General features: G+C 36.3%; 1 protein-coding gene across 1 annotated transcript in view; it reads left to right on the top strand.

Annotated features, from left to right (window-relative positions):
- LOC134537989 (nonsense-mediated mRNA decay factor SMG5) overlaps window positions 1-18,221 on the top strand; it is a 74,951-nt gene extending 56,730 nt beyond the window's left edge. The window contains exons 12-15 of the mRNA XM_063379004.1: window positions 9,212-9,440; window positions 10,878-11,049; window positions 11,792-11,952; window positions 15,601-18,221. Coding sequence (XP_063235074.1) covers window positions 9,212-9,440; window positions 10,878-11,049; window positions 11,792-11,952; window positions 15,601-15,668 — 630 coding nt within the window. The 3' untranslated portion in view covers window positions 15,669-18,221. The remainder of the gene's footprint in view (window positions 1-9,211; window positions 9,441-10,877; window positions 11,050-11,791; window positions 11,953-15,600) is intronic.
- The last annotated feature ends 459 nt before the right edge of the window (window positions 18,222-18,680 follow it).

Below are 18,680 nucleotides of genomic sequence, written 5' to 3' on the forward strand. Positions count from 1 at the left end.
TGCTAGACGACGGAGTGGGGTGTGAACTGAAGCGTCAGTATTGATCAGAGGGGCTTCTCTTTGGAACCAGTCCTCTCTCCCCCCCCCCCCCTCCCTCACCTCTTCAACCCTGTCTGCTCCCTTCCCAGACCGAGTACACAGGAATAATAAATAATTCTTGCAGATTAAATTTACATTGGGTGAGGATCATGTGTAGAAGAGTCTTCATGGTGGACAAAAAAAAAATATTTCAACAGCAGCGAGTACAGTAAAAATAATTGAATTTTAAAGCAGGATTTTTTTATTTTATTTTAAGTTTATAGAGTATTAAGCTGACTGGAACTGGAGATGTTCATTCACTTTTCGGATAGTATGTATTCAATCGCAGATTGTATGTATTCCTGTGCCAATTTTAGCAGATTCGTTTTGAATTAGTATCTTAACCTTATGCATCGAAAGACTATATCATTAGTTGTTCACTATTCTGGATAATGTGGCACACACTCAACTGTAGATACTGTTAATGCATCTTGTTATTTTTTATGGGTGATAAAACTTAAGTTGAACATGTTCATTTGGCTACTGAATTTCTAAATAGTGTCATGTATGTAGAATTTTTTTGAGAGAAAAAATTTTATTTTATAACATTTACATTTTACAAGTTTAGAGCATAAGAAACAATATAGGTAAAATTTTATCCAACATTAACAATGCATGTTTTGCTGATATTTTTGGAAGGTTTTCCTTCAGATCTGGAACATGTTGATGTGATGGCGAACAATGTTGTGTGGTTTAGTCGGCTGGCTGATTTCCATAATTCGATGAACCTGGGAGTCAAGACAACTGTATTATAATGCTACGCTTGAACAGTACATAATTTGCAAAGGGGAATTCATGGAGAAATGGCTTTAGTAACCAGAATAACTCCTCATAATTTGTCAGTTTGTAAAAAAAACTAAGTAAATACTCAATAAAATCAAGCATGTTTTATACCCAGTGTTATCTATTAGTATTACATACTTACTTGTATTCAGTGGAATGTTTTCCGATTTTTTTTTTTTTTCATGGCATTGTGTGTGCTCAAGATGTAATTTTTCAGGCCAATTCCCCCCCCCCCCCCCTCCCCCCCTCCCCCCAAGTATTATTAAACTGGTTTGCCAATGACGAATCCACGTGGCAAGCAAATTGTGAATGTTCATTGAACAGTGGGATAAAACTTGCAAGAAAGCAAGCTGAATCAATTTTAATGGATGTATTAAAGTAGCTAGAATTGAATTGCTAGTGATATGAAGTTTCAAGTTACAAAACTTTGTATTCCACTAATAACTAATAAATCTTAGCAAGATATCAATTAAAAATCTTAAATAAGTGTACAGTAAAGTCCTGCTAATCCGAACCCCGCTAATCCGAAAATCCGCCTAATCCGAACAGGGCCAGGACAAAAAAATGTAATTTTTATAACATTTAAGAACTTGGAAACGTAAAGAAAATCAAGTTTTGTCAAGTAATGTTGTACGTTTATTAATGTGTACATAAGAAACTTATAATTTATCTATTTCACTTTCTAACTGAAAAGAGAAAAAAAATTGGATTATGTACATAGTACTTAAAATACATTTGTATGTACATATTGAAAATTTTTGAATTTACTTACATACTATATGTAGAATTAATGTTCTGTACAGGATTGACACAAAACAAAACGTAAAAATACAAACCAAAGGCAAAGTCAGTAATCTTCCTTTGACGCAATGCACTAAATCGGCTTGAAGAGGCAATGTTTCGCCAACGCTGCATAAACATAACATCTGTTGGGGTTGCATCGACATGTTGCTCAACGTAGCGCAAAGCCAGATCAAGGGCACTGGCTGCGGCAGTGTGAGAAACAACATCGGTCTGCGCGTTCCCTTCCTCCTCACTGTCGTCTGCATCGAGATCAGTTGACATTCCCTGCACAGCTGCTACAATAACTTCATCTGTGGCCAGAGTCGTCAATGGCCGTCCACTTTTCAACGCACTCTTCTGCATTTTCGCAACCTGGTACAATTTTTTTCACTAGTTGAAGAAGTTCAAACTTGTCTTTTGCCGGGGGGAAGACCATTTGGATAAACTCTAATTCAGGCCAGAGATTTTTCCATGATTCCTGTAAAGATTCCTTTTGTGTTTTCTCCCAAGCTTCTGCTACCCAGTAAATGACATATTTGATGGTGATTTTCTTGAGTTTATGCAAGGTTGTCAGTTCTTCATTCTCTTCAAGCAGGCTATGAAGAAGCATTTTTCTGTAATTCTGTTTCAAAGCCTGCAATCTTCGTCCATTGGCTGCAAAATTGAAGTGACGTTTGGTGGGAGAAAAATGGCTTTGATATCACCGCAAACAAGTTGCATTTCTCCATGATGTAACAGAGCATTGTCTATGAGTAACAAAGCACTAGGAGGCAATCCATTTTCTTTGTTGAAAGCCTTTACTTTTGGCACAAATTGGTTTTCAAACCAGTCTTGGAACAAGACACGATCCATGCAAGCTTTCTTTTGGTTTCTGTAAAATACAGGGAGAGTGTTTATGTTCATGTTTTTAAAACAGCGTGGTTTTGCCGATTTGCTGATTACCATCAGTGGAAGCTTATTTGTGGCAGAAGCATTGCAGCAGGCTAACACAGTTAGGCGTCGTTTATCCATTTTAAACCATGGTGCAGATTGTTCCCTTTTGTGATGCAAGACTTTTGGTAGGCAATGCTTTAAAGTTAAGTCTCGTCTCATCCGCGTAATAAACTTACTAAGGCGAGTAGGAAGAAATGATATCTTTAAACTGAAGGTATTCAATAGCTGCTTTGTTGTTTGCTGACAGTTACTCTCCAGTTATTGTAAGCTGCCTGATTCCATGTCATTTCTTCTTCCATCGGTCTAAGAAACCGCAACTAGCCGTAAATGATGCGTCACCATCCATGAGCTTGTTCAATTGAAGCGCTTTTTCTTGAATCAGAGGGCCAGTGATAGGGATTCCTTTTTGTCTTTCTTGGGTAAACCATAAAAAAAGTGCTACGTCCAATTTTTTTGTAAGAAGACACTGTCTTTTGCTACGTTTTTCAATAATTTTTTCACTTGTAGTTGTACAAAACTGCTCAATTTTACCTCTGTTCTTTTTCCAATCGGAAATGGTTGGTTTGCCGACACCGAATTCTTTTGATAACAGAGTGGCACTTTCACTTTTGTCAAGTCTTTTCAGCACTTCCAGTTTTTATTTTAATGCTTGCTTGTCATGATGACCAACAGCAGGGACAAGCGTAGAGTGTAAAAAACCACACTGCTCATAAGGGCTCACAAAACACAGGGCAAGTGCGCAGTAGCAGGTGACACAGCAGTAGCATGTGACGCACTGACTGTCTGACTCATCATAGTTGGGAACGGAAGAGGAGAGGAATGCGTAAGCCTACGCGGGAAGGAGGATGGGGGCTTTGTTTACTCTGGTTGAAGGTCACTGCCCTTCCGCTAATACACACTCTTGAACCGCCCTTCATTTCGACTTAATGTTGTCATGTAATGTAGGCTGTTGATTGTTAAACTCGGAATATTTGAAATTGCAGTTTAGTCTATGTGAGTAATTAAAAATATTATTTGATACTAAATATATACGCTAAATAATAAAGGTGTAATTTTCTTCTGACCTTTCATACATATTTGACATATCAGACACTAAATACGCCTCAAAAAGTCAATATATGGCATTACTAGCTGCAGTACCCGGCGTTGCCCAGGCTGAAAACAGGGTGAAGGGGACCTTTTTCGAAATCAGATGTAGTTAATAATTTATATCACTTTCAGATCCTGACAGACGTTGTTCTGCAAGTGTATAGTTATTTACCAGTATATATCGAAAAATTGGTGGTCTGTATGTAATCTAGACTTTATAAAGCACTATAGAAAAAAGCTGAAAAATAAGAGATTACTAATATTGAAAGGATTCCATTATCTAGCTAATGCTCAGCATGTATTGCAATGCCTCATTCAGTTTTGTTTTGTAATATGTTTAAAGTAGTTACACATATACAAATCATCCATCCATATCTCTAAATATATATTTATCTCTATTTACATCTATATATGTATCTCTCTATCTCTATCTCTTTATATATATATATATATATATATATATATATATATATACATACATACATACATACATACATACATACATACATACATACATCCCACTATCTCTATCTATTCTATATATAAATCTCTATATCTTATATATAAAATTCTCGTGTCACAGTTTTCGTTGCCATACTCCTCCGAAACGGCTTGACCGATTTTGATGAAATTTTTTGTGCTTATCCGGTATCTATGAGAATCGGCCAACATCTATTTTTCATCCCCCTAAATGTTAGGGGTAGTCCACCCCTAAATTTTTTTTTTATTTCCAGTTTTTGGTAGGAAATCACCATGGCAACGGCTGTTGCTTTGTTGATGCTTCATTCGTCTCTATGGCAACGGCTATTTCATTGTTAGTGCAGTCCTCATCACCGTTGAAATTTTGCAAGTACTTTAAATATCAAAAATTGCCCTTTTTTTTTTCAAGTATATATATTTTACAGACTTGAAACTTCACAGTAATGTTCCTTATGTTACGCAGGATGACATTTTCCGAAAATTAGATCCCATAGCATAGGTGGTTAAAACCAGGCAACAGTGGGTACTTTGTCTGCATGAGAACAGTATTTTGCATTGTTCATGCCTTCTGCATCTCCATGGCAACAGGCATCGCGCGGCAGTGGCGTACCCACAACGAGGGGCATGTATTATGAGCGGCGCAAGAGTGATCTGCCTGTAGACTGCCGTAGCGAAGTACGGGTACATCAGTTGTACGTTGCGTGCACGAGTCGGGAAACCATCGGTACATTATACAGCATTGTAATAAATTTTCACGGAATTTTTTATTATTTACCATTACTGTAAATGGGAGATGTGGCATAATTCTTTTTCCATTAGTATAGCCGTGCGAAGCGGGGTCGGGCAGCTAGTCTTATATATAAAATTCTCGTGTCACAGTTTTCGTTGCCATACTCCTCCGAAACGGCTTGACCGATTTTGATGAAATTTTTTGTGCTTATCCGGTATCTATGATAATCGGCCAACATCTATTTTTCATCCCCCTAAATGTTAGGGGTAGTCCACCCCTAAATTTTTTTTTTATTTCCAGTTTTTGGTAGGAAATCACCATGGCAACGGCTGTTGCTTTGTTGATGCTTCATTCGTCTCTATGGCAACGGCTATTTCATTGTTAGTGTAGTCCTCATCACTCATTAAATACAGACCACCAATTATTCAAATTAAGAAGACAATTACTAACTACATATGATTTCTAAAAAGGTCCAGTGAACTCTTTACCAAGTCAACCGATTTCGATGAAAATTGGCATTTATGTGTAATTGTTTCCAACTTGAGAGATAGGGTAGTTTTTATTTCGATTAATGTTCGATTATCAATGTTGATTGGTGTTTAAGCCCGGGAAACAGTGGGTACTTCGTTTCCATGACAACGTTGCGTGCTTGAGAGTCGGGAAACCATCGGTGCTATTCGTTTTTTCTTCGGTACATTACAAAGCATTGTATTAAGTTTTTGTCAAAATTAATTAATTTTCATTTTATTTCATTTATTATAACTGTAAATAGGAGATTTGGTCTCATTTTCCCCCCCATAAATACAACCGTGCGAAGCCGGGTCGGGCAGCTAGTAGTGCTATACATCTATATATCTCTTTATCTAACCCATTTCATTCTCTATACCTCGCTCTATCTCAACTTATCTCTCTGTCTCTCTCAATCTCACTCTGTATATATATCACTCTAACTCTGTCCCTCTTTTATATTTAAACTAGCTGCCCGACCCGGCTTCGCACGGCTATACTAATGGAAAAAGAATTATGCCACATCTCCCATTTACAGTAATGGTAAATAATAAAAAATTCCGTGAAAATTTATTACAATGCTGTATAATGTACCGATGGTTTCCCGACTCTTGTACGCAACGTACAACTGATGTACCCGTACTTCGCTACGGCAGTCTACAGGCAGATCACTCTTGCGCCGCTCATAATACATGCCCCTCGTTGTGGGTACGCCACTGCCGCGCGATGCCTGTTGCCATGGAGACGCAGAAGGCATGAACAATGCAAAATACTGTTCTCATGCAGACAAAGTACCCACTGTTGCCTGGTTTTAACCACCTATGCTATGGGATCTAATTTTCGGAAAATGTCATCCTGCGTAACATAAGGAACATTACTGTGAAGTTTCAAGTCTGTAAAATATATATACTTGAAAAAAAAGGGCAATTTTTGATATTTAAAGTACTTGCAAAATTTCAACGGTGATGAGGACTGCACTAACAATGAAATAGCCGTTGCCATAGAGACGAATGAAGCATCAACAAAGCAACAGCCGTTGCCATGGTGATTTCCTACCAAAAACTGGAAATAAAAAAAAAATTTAGGGGTGGACTACCCCTAACATTTAGGGGGATGAAAAATAGATGTTGGCCGATTCTCATAGATACCGGATAAGCACAAAAAATTTCATCAAAATCGGTCAAGCCGTTTCGGAGGAGTATGGCAACGAAAACTGTGACACGAGAATTTTATATATAAGATAAATTGTCTCATGCATGCGCACTTAGAGAACAAAAACAGACAAATATAATATATGATACATAATATGAAATACACATTTTTTTGAAACGATTCGTGCTCCAACTATTGCAAAATAGTTATACCGTCTCAGAACCCTTCACGGGCATCCGCATAACAACTCACCAAAATTTCATTGCAATCGGATAAATGGTATAGGCACAAACAAACTAAAATTAAAGACATGACAAACGCATCGAACGAAGGTGCGTTTAAAATTCAAGGCAACTCTATCTATTGACGAAGTTAAGAACCAAACTGTTATTAGCACCTTTATTTTGCTAACCGCTGCGAGCTCCACTAAGCGGGCTGGTTTCACCAAGGAGAAAAATATGAATTTGCAAGACCTACTATGTGTATAATCATGTGGCAGACATAGAGAAATGACACTCATTCACTATTTGTATGTCTATGACCTATGATTTTTTTCTGTTATAAAATGAAATTTTCACTTTTTCACTCCCTTAAGGATGGAATTTCATATTAATATGTAGCCTATGTGTTATTCTGATATATAAGCAATATTATTGTAAAGTTTCATTAAAATCCATTCAGTAGTTTTTACGTGAAAGAGTAGCAAACATCCATCCATACTTACAAACTTTCACGTTTATAATAATAGTAGGATATGACAAAATTCCACCTAATCCGAATTTTTGTTAATCCGAACAGGGTTCGGTCCCAATTAGTTCGGATGAGCGGGATTTTACTGTATTTCATATAGTTTCCTGCCTTTTTGTTGCACTGTTAAATTTTTGTAATCCTCAATTAGCTGCAAACTTGAAAATCTCACCTACCAACTAGACCTAAAAATGGAAGAAAATTATTTTGTGGATAAAATATGAATAAAATATTTGTGAGTGTGTGTGTATTAGCATGGACAAGCATAGCTACCTACTAAGATCAGAAATTATGGTTTATTTCAGATCAAAATTTTCCATGTGGAAAAAAATTAATGTAAACGAACTAAACTGTAAACTGACAGTTGGGTTTATCACATGATAAGGCATGAATTGAATACTTAGGAGTCCATCTAGCAATAACAGTCAGAACTGTCAAAGAACTGCCATCGTATTCTAAGTACAATGTATCTTGACACAAATTGTCTTTTCAATTCTCGCACTAATATAAATTAAATTATGCCATAGTATTGTTACATGTATTGAGGTTACTGTACCTAGTAGCTTGCTGAGCAAAACATATGATTTTTGATAAATAAGTTTCAAACCAAATATTATCACTTTGATAATTATAAATAGGCTTTGCTTACACAAATTCATACATTGGTCATTTTACAGAACTGTTGCACTTCGTTTTCAACTTTGGAAGAACAACTACTGATGCCATATATGGTTTACGTTCTTCATTGCCAGTGGTTCATTGTTTTATAGTAATAATTAATATTATTATTTAATGGTATATCTTTACATAGTGCTTTATCATCACTACTATTAATAAAGTACACTTTGAGTTGTGGGTGATTTTAAATTGCCTGGCATTTTGGCTTTTGATCTCATCTCGTGATGAAGTTTGCCTGTAGTTGCCGAGTCTGTTTCCTAGTCTATCGCCGGTTTGCGCTTGGCTCTAACTCTGCAGGTGGAGGCAGAGCGTGGAGGGGATAGGCTCACTCGCTCCGTGGCGTGGTACGAGCGGTAATTGTGTTTTCGAGGGAGGCCGGGAGGGTATACAGATCGTCCTGTCGAGCGAGCGAGTGTAAAAGCTACTCCCATTTGCATGGAAATGAGATGGAAATTGTTGATATACTTTTGACGTTGGTTATTATTCTGGTACGAGGGGGTGCTCGGGGAAGGGGGGGGGGCAGCAGCGTGTAATCTGCCCTTCTGCATCGTGCGGTCAAAGAGTTGTAGGATGTGGGTGACGGAAAGTGTGCTAATAGGATGTTATCTGGTCAGTAGAGTCCTCTGTTGCTATCTGGGCTCCATAGTCCATACACTAGCTATCCTTTCTTCCTTCTCACTTCTCCAGAGAAGCCACACCATGTGTGTCCAGGCAGCGTTGTAATAACCACAAGTGTTAGTAGGCGACTGCAATTTATAAAACCTGTAAAATTTTCTATTAATTTTTTTGCATGTTTACTTTGTACTTTTTTAAGTTTGTTAAAGATTGTGTAGCATTTGCTTGTATTAAAAAATATACTGCACTTGCCATGCAATAACCACAATAATATTTTATAAAAAAAATAAGTATTCCGGAAACCAATAGCAGACATGTAATGAATATTCCGTAAATAACATTCCTAAATAAATATGAAACATTTATCTGTCTTCTTCCTTTCCTTCCAGTGGTTAATACTATTTTGAATCCTGGTTCAGCCAAATTGAGTTCTATTTTCCGTGTTTAGCCAAAATCACTCCAACATTATTATGAGATGTTTAGTCGTGCAGACATCCTTAACCCAGTGCCGTTTGTGTTAGTAAGTGTGTCTGACTCAAAAAAAGTTTTTTGTTTATGAGACACAAAAAAAGACAATATTCCACATAAAGTGGTTTAGCCTTGTCATGACACGAGGATGTTTTTGGGACGTTCCAGGCGGGCAGCGGGGACGAGCAGAGCGCCACGCCGCGCGGCCAGCTGATGCACCACATGGGCCAGCTGTGGCTCCGCGCAGAGGTGCGCGACCTGGAGTCGCGGCTGCGCAGGCGCGGCGCCGCCTTCTCGCCGTACCTGGCCGTGGACTGCGACGCGCTCATCCACCACATGCACCTGGTGAAGCAGCTGGTGGCAGCTCGCCGCTTCATCCTGCTCATACCCAATGCCGGTAAGTGCCAGTACCAAAACAATCTACAAGTTGAGGCACGTCATTCAATTATTTATTTTCTGCAAATTGGTTGGTTCATAAGTAGTGTGTGCCCATGTGTATAGTAATTGGCAGTTTAAGAAACTGTTAACAAAATAAGTGAGCCATTAGGTGGTAAAGAAAGAGAAAATGTATGTTTTGTTTGGCTCTATTCGTGTAAAATATTTAGTTAAAATTTTTTTTTATGTTTATGTAAGCTTATTACTTGCAAATTTTTCTGATCAATTTACCATAAAATATCTTTAAAAAAAATTTTAAAAATACCTCCTGTTAACTTTCTAACTCCAGTCAGAGATTACTGCAGTTGATGCTGGGTGCTTGTGTTCGCCTTGATGAGTCCTTTGTCACTTCTTGTTAACGTGAATAAATGTTTGCGTTTGCTGTCTGTATGTATACTATATAGTGGGAACTAAATGTCTTGGCAGCCGTCAGCACGGTGGTGAGGACATGAAAAGAGGTAAGCAGGTTGGACGGATAAATATGGGAAGGTTTATTGTATCAGTGGGTAGTTGTCAAGTTGGTTGCAAAATATCCTTGGTCACTGAATTTTTTGTAATTGCTACATTCATCCAAAATATTGCTTTGCAATGTACCAGCATCATTACAGTGATTTATGATTATATAGTAATTGATGTTCAAATGGGCTGTGCAGAGTCACTGTTAGGTTTTTTAGGGCTCTGCCTAATATTTGGCCCCGCCGGTCCGTTAAGAGCAATGCATTTCCATCAAACTTTGGAGCCAAGATCGCAAGACGTTTCTCTCGCACTTGATAGCAGTTAAGTTGGTAGTAAGCTCATTAAATCTTGTGTTATAACAAATTATTGAAGTTAATGAATTGCTTATAACTTTTCTTTGAGGTTGTTCGAGACAATGAAATCGGATAGAAGTACATATTGACTGAATAAATGAGTAAGATCACCTGACCTGTGCAAGATGGTTAAGAATGAAACTTTTTGAGACAAAAGTAAGAGCATTTCTTCCTCAGTCTGGAACACACTTTTCGTAATGGAGTGAAACATTTTCTGTCATCAAGTACCATGAGTTTTTGGAAGGACTTTTAAAAATTCATGAATATGCTTACTCTAAGCTATGAGTGTAGACAATCTCTTGCCTCCCACTTGGATGATCTGGGTTTTATTCCTGATGGGGCTACACGTGAAGGATGTTGCAGTGAGCCAGTGGGTTTTCTCGGGGTTCTCCTAGTTCATCCACTCATTCATTCCGTTGTCTCTAGTGACCTCTGTGTGACGAGAAGGTATAAGCTATAACATATCATCGCTGAGAACAATTCAGATTATGGCGGTTACCGTGTGTTATGGGACTATGGTGATCGTGTTAGAACCAGTAGCCAAAGAGCACGTAGTGTGTAGAAGCATGGTGACTGGCGGTGTGTGGCAGTGGTGTCGGCGCTGGACAAGCTGAAGCGTGAGGTGGGGCGCGCCCGGGAGACTATCCGCTGGTTGGAGGTGCAGTTCCAGCGAGGCAACAGGTTCCTGCGAGCCCAGCGGGCTCACGAGCAAGCGCCCCTGCCCCTCATCAAGTACCCCAAGAAGAAGGACCGCGAGGCCTGGTGAATGTTGCTGATAAAATATAAATTGTATCAGGGATGGCTACAGTCTGATAGTGCTAAACATGGGCTCACTATCAGTCAAAATAACTCAAAATAAGCCGGTATTTAGCAGTACCACGTGTGTATATTTACAGATTTCACTCCAAAAGAAAGACAAGTTAAAATAATTAAATGTAAATCTGTAATATGTTATTAAATTTATTTGCTACATTAACTGTTTTTCATTTATTTGAAAATGAATCAGGTACTGGGTTTTATATCTTGTGAACTGTGCATACACATTGGACATTGGAGTTAATCCTTTATAATTTCCATTGCACCCTCAGTGCACTTGAAGAATATATCTTCAAAAAAATTCAACCTACAGTATAAAGTACAGGAATGGAGAAATTTTCACTTGTCAGCATTACATGATGTAGAGGAAGCGAGGCTAGTTTCAGGAAAGTGTAGAGCTGTTTAAGGGGAATAGTTGTAAAATGGGAACTATTTTATTTGAGATGTATTAAAAACACAGATTGTAAAGACTTAGTTGAGTCAACCTCCATAGTGCATTTGGTCCAAGTGCCAACAACTTGGGTACGAGGGTGTCGAAGGCGTGGATATGTGTTGGTTTCATTTGTAACCCATCCCTTCATTAGCCTAACAGCATGAAATAATAAGTTAACTAAATAGTGAACTCAATAATATAAAAATGGCAATGCTCTGATTGACGGCAATGAAAGCAGATGATGTTTGTTTGCAGGTTGTTCTTCCAAATAGTGGAGTGCTGCCACTACTTCAGCAAGCAGACGGGCGTGCACGAGACGCCCCCGGAGACTGCGCTGGTGACGCTGCTCACCGGGCAGAGGGCGGAGCCCGCCGTCAGCCGCGGCTTCAGTCCGGTGGGAGTGGCCAAGTCGGCCGGTGAGTGGGCTGACATGTGTGGGGAACAAGGTTGTATGGCGAATTGGGATAGCATCTCGGTACAACGTAGAACACCAAAATGCAAGTTAAACACGTTTTATGGTTTTGTTTACAAGAAAATTTTGTTTTCAAAACAGGAGATTTTTGTGTTATTAGTTTTATTTTATATGAAATATGTTTATTAAAAAACCATGTAATTTGTAATAAGAATGTTTCAACTATTCGGGTTAAATGTAAAAAAATGAGTACCTAACTAATAAAGTTGCAAGATTAAAAATAAATTAATTTTTTACAATTTTTCTTGCATAAAATGTGGTACAATTTTCATGCTAACTAATTGAATATATAATTTAAAAGATTACATATTTGTCATAAGAGTTAACATTTTGATTGAAAATGCTTATTAGTGTCATGATTTTAATTGCATGTTGATGCTTTTTGATGTATTAGCTTGAACTATGGTGTTATGCAGTGTATTGACATGCTTTTCGGCGTTATTTCATTTTTATCGCAATTCCTTACAATTTAGCACCAAAATGTAACAAAAATCAATAAATCAATCATGAATTTGACAAAACTTAACTCAAATTACAAAAAAAATATATATATATATATATATATATATATATATATATATATATATATATATATATATATATATATATATACAGTAGAACCCTGTTATAATGAATCTGAAGGGAGTAGTTTATATGTTCACTATAGGGGGGAAACTTTATATCTGGGAAAACCTTTATATTGGCAATACATACTCAAAAGCAAAATCTTAACTACACATAGGCCTAAGACAAGAAAAGAACGAATGAAAATACTCAAAGCAACAGTTTTATGAGCAAATGCAGATATTATTTTTATTGCACTATACATGTACAAACTTTCTATTAATGGTTTTTCAACATCTGCATATTTTCCTTTTTTCAGGCGTTTAATAGGTACTCTGTGACGTATTCGCAGCTTGAGAAAGAAGATTGTTCAGCTTGTTTAATATTGTACTTAATGTGGATGTTGTAATTCCCAGTTCCTTTGCTATTAACACGTGCGGGACAGTGGGGTTAAAGTCTACCTTTTCAATAATGTCCAGTTTATCTCGCACAGATAATGCCTTAACGTTTTTTACCGCGTTTTTCACCCCTTTTTAAGTACGTATTTCTTATTGAAGCTAATTTGCAGCTTAATAAAACAAAATTATTTTTACCGCCAAAAGTAAATAAACGAAAAATAACGAGTCTGGCTCATCAAAGATCACTACGTATCATTTAGTATCGCAGTTGCTAAAGTTGGAACGAAATTTTCTCACTTTCTATGGAAAAATTTAGTCCACAGAGGACTATCTAGTGGTGGTCTTACGAACCTTACTCGATCAAAATGTCCGAAACGTAAACGATAAAAATGAGACGTTAAAATATTGAATTTGCTGCTATAATGTACATACGTATTTGTGTGGCGGTAATTTATTTTTAATTTTGATAACATATTAAATGTACACGCGTTTGCCCATTCTTTAACAATGCAGGGAAAACTATTTTTTATTTTCACCAGACTGATCACCATTTCTGGCTACACGTAGCATACCGAGGCCACTCGAATACGACTTGTTTATAATATAAACAATGGACAATCGAGTAGCGTTTTGCGGAGAAAAACTTCAATGTGATCCAAAATAGACGTTTTGTGGAAAAAAAAACTTGTAATTATATGAAAATATAGAGATAAATGTGCATTATGTCGGCAAAATTTGTTCGTGGTACGCGGGAAAACGTATCAACATTGGCAAAAGTTGTACGCTATATCCAATAAATTAATACATAACCTCACATCATTTTGCCGGGACTGAGACGGAAATTCACAATAAACGGGAATTCATTATAGGCGGGTTCACTATAAACGGGTTCTACTGTATATATATTTATTATGTGGTGAATTCATTGAAAGTAATTTATTTAGCATGAATTTGTATCAGAATTTATAACCTAAATGGAGTGGTGCCTATTTATTTTTATTTTTCTGAGTAGTTCTGTACCAGACATTCTTACTACAAATGCTTTTACGTGTATTAGGGAATGAGTTGTCAGTCACAATGAGAATATTTTAGTGAAATAAGTTTTAAGAAATATTTTTGTTTCATATTTGTGGAATAATAAACTTTGTTTTAACAAATAAAGACAATGTATAATTTAAAAACAATAACACAGAAATCCCCTGTGATAAAAATGAAACTGTCCTAAAAATAAAACAATAAAATCTTGTCCCTAGCGATAAGACATTTGTGACCCTGGCAGAGCTGGCATATGCATCTTTTCTATGCAGTATTTGATATGTAGTGGCAAGTAGATTAAAATATGTACTGTGTAGAATTACAGTTGTACATTTATTCATTTTAACTTAATTGTCTTTCTTTTGGAGTGCAATGTGTAAAGAAACGCATGTGGAATTGTTGAAAAAGCCTGATTTTGACATTATTTTGGCTGATTGTGAGGCAGTGTTGAGCATAGTGCACAGAATGCAAGACTCATAGAGAGAAGTACGTTATCAGTCTGTAGTCTTCCCTGTTACAGGCCATTCAGTCTAGTTCACCATAAATAAGTAAAGTTGTTTTTATTAAATTGATTATTTTTTAATTCCTGCGGTAAAAAAATGGAAAAAAAACCATTACGTATTAACATCAGCGTCTTATTTATACTAGGACAGAACTGATATTGGGCCAACTGTAAGCTGATTAATTTAAAAAAAATTTGCATTGTTCCAAATTTTGTACTTTCATTAAGTACTTTTTTTTCTTTTTTTTTTTCTTTTTTTTTTTTTTTTTTTAGAGCTCTTTCTAAACGAGTATTTTATAACATAACTGTAATGTTCATGGTTATTTTGAAAAATTTTCTGCAATGTTGCAGGTACACTTAACAAAAAATTGGCAAACAAAAGGAAATAAGTATATGTATGTACATTATTTGGGACATAAAAGTAGCTTTATATGGTAGTTGGTGTTGGTAATAATGTGGACCTACTTTACTTACATCATGATTTAAGTATTTTGTTTTAGCTGACCACTATTTATTTACCTTTGTTTCTGAGGAGAATACCACTGTGTTCTCACAGGTTTCCTCTTCTGGAATACTGTATCAATTGATGTTTACTCTTTTGTACATTTGTGTTTAAAGCATGTTGTACAAAGACAATAATTGGTTGTGTTTACATTATTTAAATACGTATTTAGTAAACTAGGGCTGTGCGGGATTTCAAAATCTTGAAAAAGTAAAAGGAGCGTGAAGGTTTTTTTTCTCGTCTGGAATATTAGTGAACTTAGACCTGACCGACCAAAAAACCTAAGAAGTATGTTTTTTTAATGTTACAAATCAAAAAGTAATTTGAGTCTATGGAATAAGTTAGCACTGTATTTAACTAATTTTTCTTTTCCTATCCGTTGTGATTTCCGTAGAAAAAATTATTTCCCGCTTGATAAGTTCATAAATTGAATAATCCATTTCCGCACAGCCCTAATATGGACAGTAGCAGGTTAACTGTAGGACACTGAGGACTAATTCCAGAGCACTCGGGTTCCAGTCCCGGTGCGGCCATCCTTATTTAATTTGCTCTGTTTGTTGCTGAGGCGTGTGGTGTCGCTGTGTGGGGCAGGCATCAACTTGGAGCACATAGAGACGTTTCACGCCAAGTGGAAGGCTTCGAGCAAGAGCCACGGCTGAGGGGCCTGGCCGGAGCCGCCGCGCCGGCGGTCGCCAGGCAGCAGAACCACGGGAGAGACGACGGTCCTGCCTCCGCGCCCCTCGAGGGGCGACGCGGGGGAGCGGGGGGTCCCGGGGGAGGCCGTGGGCCGCCCGCCCGACTCCAGCAGGAGGCTGAGCGAAGTGCATCGCCGCAGGCAGTTCGCACCAGCGTTCAGCCGCTCTTTCTTATTTCCCTTGTCCTTCCTTTTGCCCTGACCCTTACTGAATACAGCTCTTGTTCCTGCAGTGGCAACTTATTTAATATTAAATGTTTTTTTTTTTTTTTTGTGAATGGCTGTCAAATCTAAGGATTTTTCATTATAATGATTCCTTTTTTTTTTTTGTACTAAAAAAATTTAATAGCTTGCAATATATATATTAATTATTGATATTATGTAAAATAAAAGGAATTATATACATTTCATTGATTGTAATTTTAAATATATGGTTTGTTAAGGTTTCTTCAGGTTATTTCTAAATTTATGTTTTTATTTTGCATACTATTTTTCACAGAAAATTTAAATCTGAAATTATTTTCCATTTGAATCCTTACCAACCTTTTTTTTTTTTATCTTAAATAGGTTGATAAATTTATTAAACTATTTTAGAAAGCTGCTGAGAACTATTCTCTTGATAATTAATGTACTTCTGGTGAAATGGTTGACTTATGTTTTGTATTTACTTTTGCATTTTGGTGTAAACTGTCTATTGATTTAATTATTCAAAGGAGGAACCAAAATTTATTTTAATTTTGTCATAAAGTTTTATTTATCTGTGTTTTTTTGTCAGTTTGAATATTTGAAATTGTGAATTATTTCAATATTTTGTTTGCCCTGAAATTTTGGCTACTCTCATTCAGGCATGTGTCAAACTTATTTTATTGTTTTGCCTTTAAAAAAATTAAGACTCCTCTGTTTAATGGTTAAATAATTGGAGAATTATGTATTGCCAAAGGGGAGGGGGGGAATAATTCTTATTAATACAATTCTAATGTAAATGTAATGATTTCTGACATAAAGATTGTTTCTTTTGTGAATATGTGTAGAATAATATTTCTTTTTATGATATTAATGATACTTCCTGGGAATGACAAGTGATCGGTTTTGTGGGGATAAAAAGCATCATCTAAATTACATGTGTAAAATTTATTATGTGTACACATACGTACATGCTTGTGATGTTTTGACAGACCTTGCATTCACCAATCATTCACAGTTGTATAATAATTGTTAGATGTAAGTCTGGTACAATATCAATTCTTTTTATGCCATTTAACTGGATGTATACTGGTAAAATTTCACTGAATTCATAATAAAAGTAATAAACTACAACATTGTATTTTGTGACAGATGTGTTAATATTTTAATATGAATAAAACTTGCTCCAAATTATTATTTGAATCTGTAATTACAGGATTTAAATAAAATTTCTATTTCTCTATCTTGAAACTAGTGTTTTATGAAATGACAGGTTTATATGAACCAGTTACTACCTTTAAATTATCAATCTTTTAACCTGTGAAAGTGATTTAATAAATATTTTTTAATGCAAAGGTTTTTATGGTTTTTTTTAAATGCATTTGTGCATGTAGATTAGTTCACCATGTCTGAGAACCACCTGAAAACTGTTTTGAATTAGTTAAAACTGACTGATGAGTTTTAAGGTAATGATTATGAATAGAGACCCCAGAAAATGGTAAATAAAACTGGCTCATTTCTGTGTAAAAAAATGACAAAAGCGGTGCAAAAAATCGGTGTAAAAATAAGCAAGCGGTGCCAAAAATCGGTGTAAAAATATGGTGAGATACATTAAATTAAAATTGAAATTGGCAAACGGATTTTTTGCTTCAAATTTTTTTAAATTTTAATATTAAACATAAAATGCACTCAGTTGGCAAACACTAAAAAGTTTTTAGTGTTTCTAGTTTTCTTCTTGGTCTTGTCTCCTTTACAGCAACCCTGTGTACCCCTAGCCCAGGGGTCGGCAACCTGCGGCTCGCGAGCCACATGCGGCTCTTTGGATGTGAAGCTGCGGCTCTTTAGTTCCGTACCAGAAATACTGCATAACCAGGTCATTTATACAGAAAATACTTTTTTTTTATTACAAACCAGTAGTAAGTCTGGTTTTTTTCCCACGCTTGTTATATTTTACTAAACAAAATGTCATCAAGCAGTTAAATTATCCATTTAAAGCTATCCATCCGCCCGAGTACTTACGGGCCCACCCAACAGATAGGCTTATATATGAATAAATTTTTCTTATGAATAAATAGATTAGTTTTTTATCAAAAAACTTTATTTATGCAAGTAGGTACTATTTATTGTAGGCAATAAAAAAATTTGTGGCTCTTTAAAAAACATTGAAATTTTGTAAATTTTAATTTTTGGCTCTTCCGACTCAAAAGGTTGCCGACCCCTGCCCTAGCCTGTTCTATTCCATCTGTTTCTAACCAAATGTTGGTTTTTTTTAAAAATTGTGTTGTAATATTACTATGTTTGGAAATTAAAATAATGTATGGTCTGAATGAATAAATTGTTGTTTGTTTACAACGATGTTTTTAGAAGTTTGCAAAGCAGCTCCTATAGACGTCTGTTTTGCAGTACCCGTAGTCGACGTTGATGCCGCACATAATTTTTTTTTTTATGAGTTGCGTTAGAAACGTGTTTTAGGCATGTGTCTCGACGCATCCAGTCCACACGAACGTTGCAAAACTTACACATTATTATCTTATCCTTAACATCAAATATATAAAATCCTTCCTGCTTCATCTCTCGTTCTCGATCGAAAACCATAACTATTTTCGGCATCTTAACACAAAAATAAGCACTACTAACTAGATGCTTGGAAATTAATACCGAGTAACCGAGACGTCATAAAAAAAACACTACTGCAAGCTGCACCGTAAAAACATTTATGCCGTAGTGGCACGCACACAAAAAAATATTGTGTTTGGCCAGAATGAAACTATTATGTAAGCGTAAATATTGTGTT

Source organism: Bacillus rossius, chromosome 1 (assembly GCF_032445375.1).
Source record: "Bacillus rossius redtenbacheri isolate Brsri chromosome 1, Brsri_v3, whole genome shotgun sequence".
In the NCBI taxonomy this organism is placed as follows: domain Eukaryota; kingdom Metazoa; phylum Arthropoda; class Insecta; order Phasmatodea; family Bacillidae; genus Bacillus; species Bacillus rossius.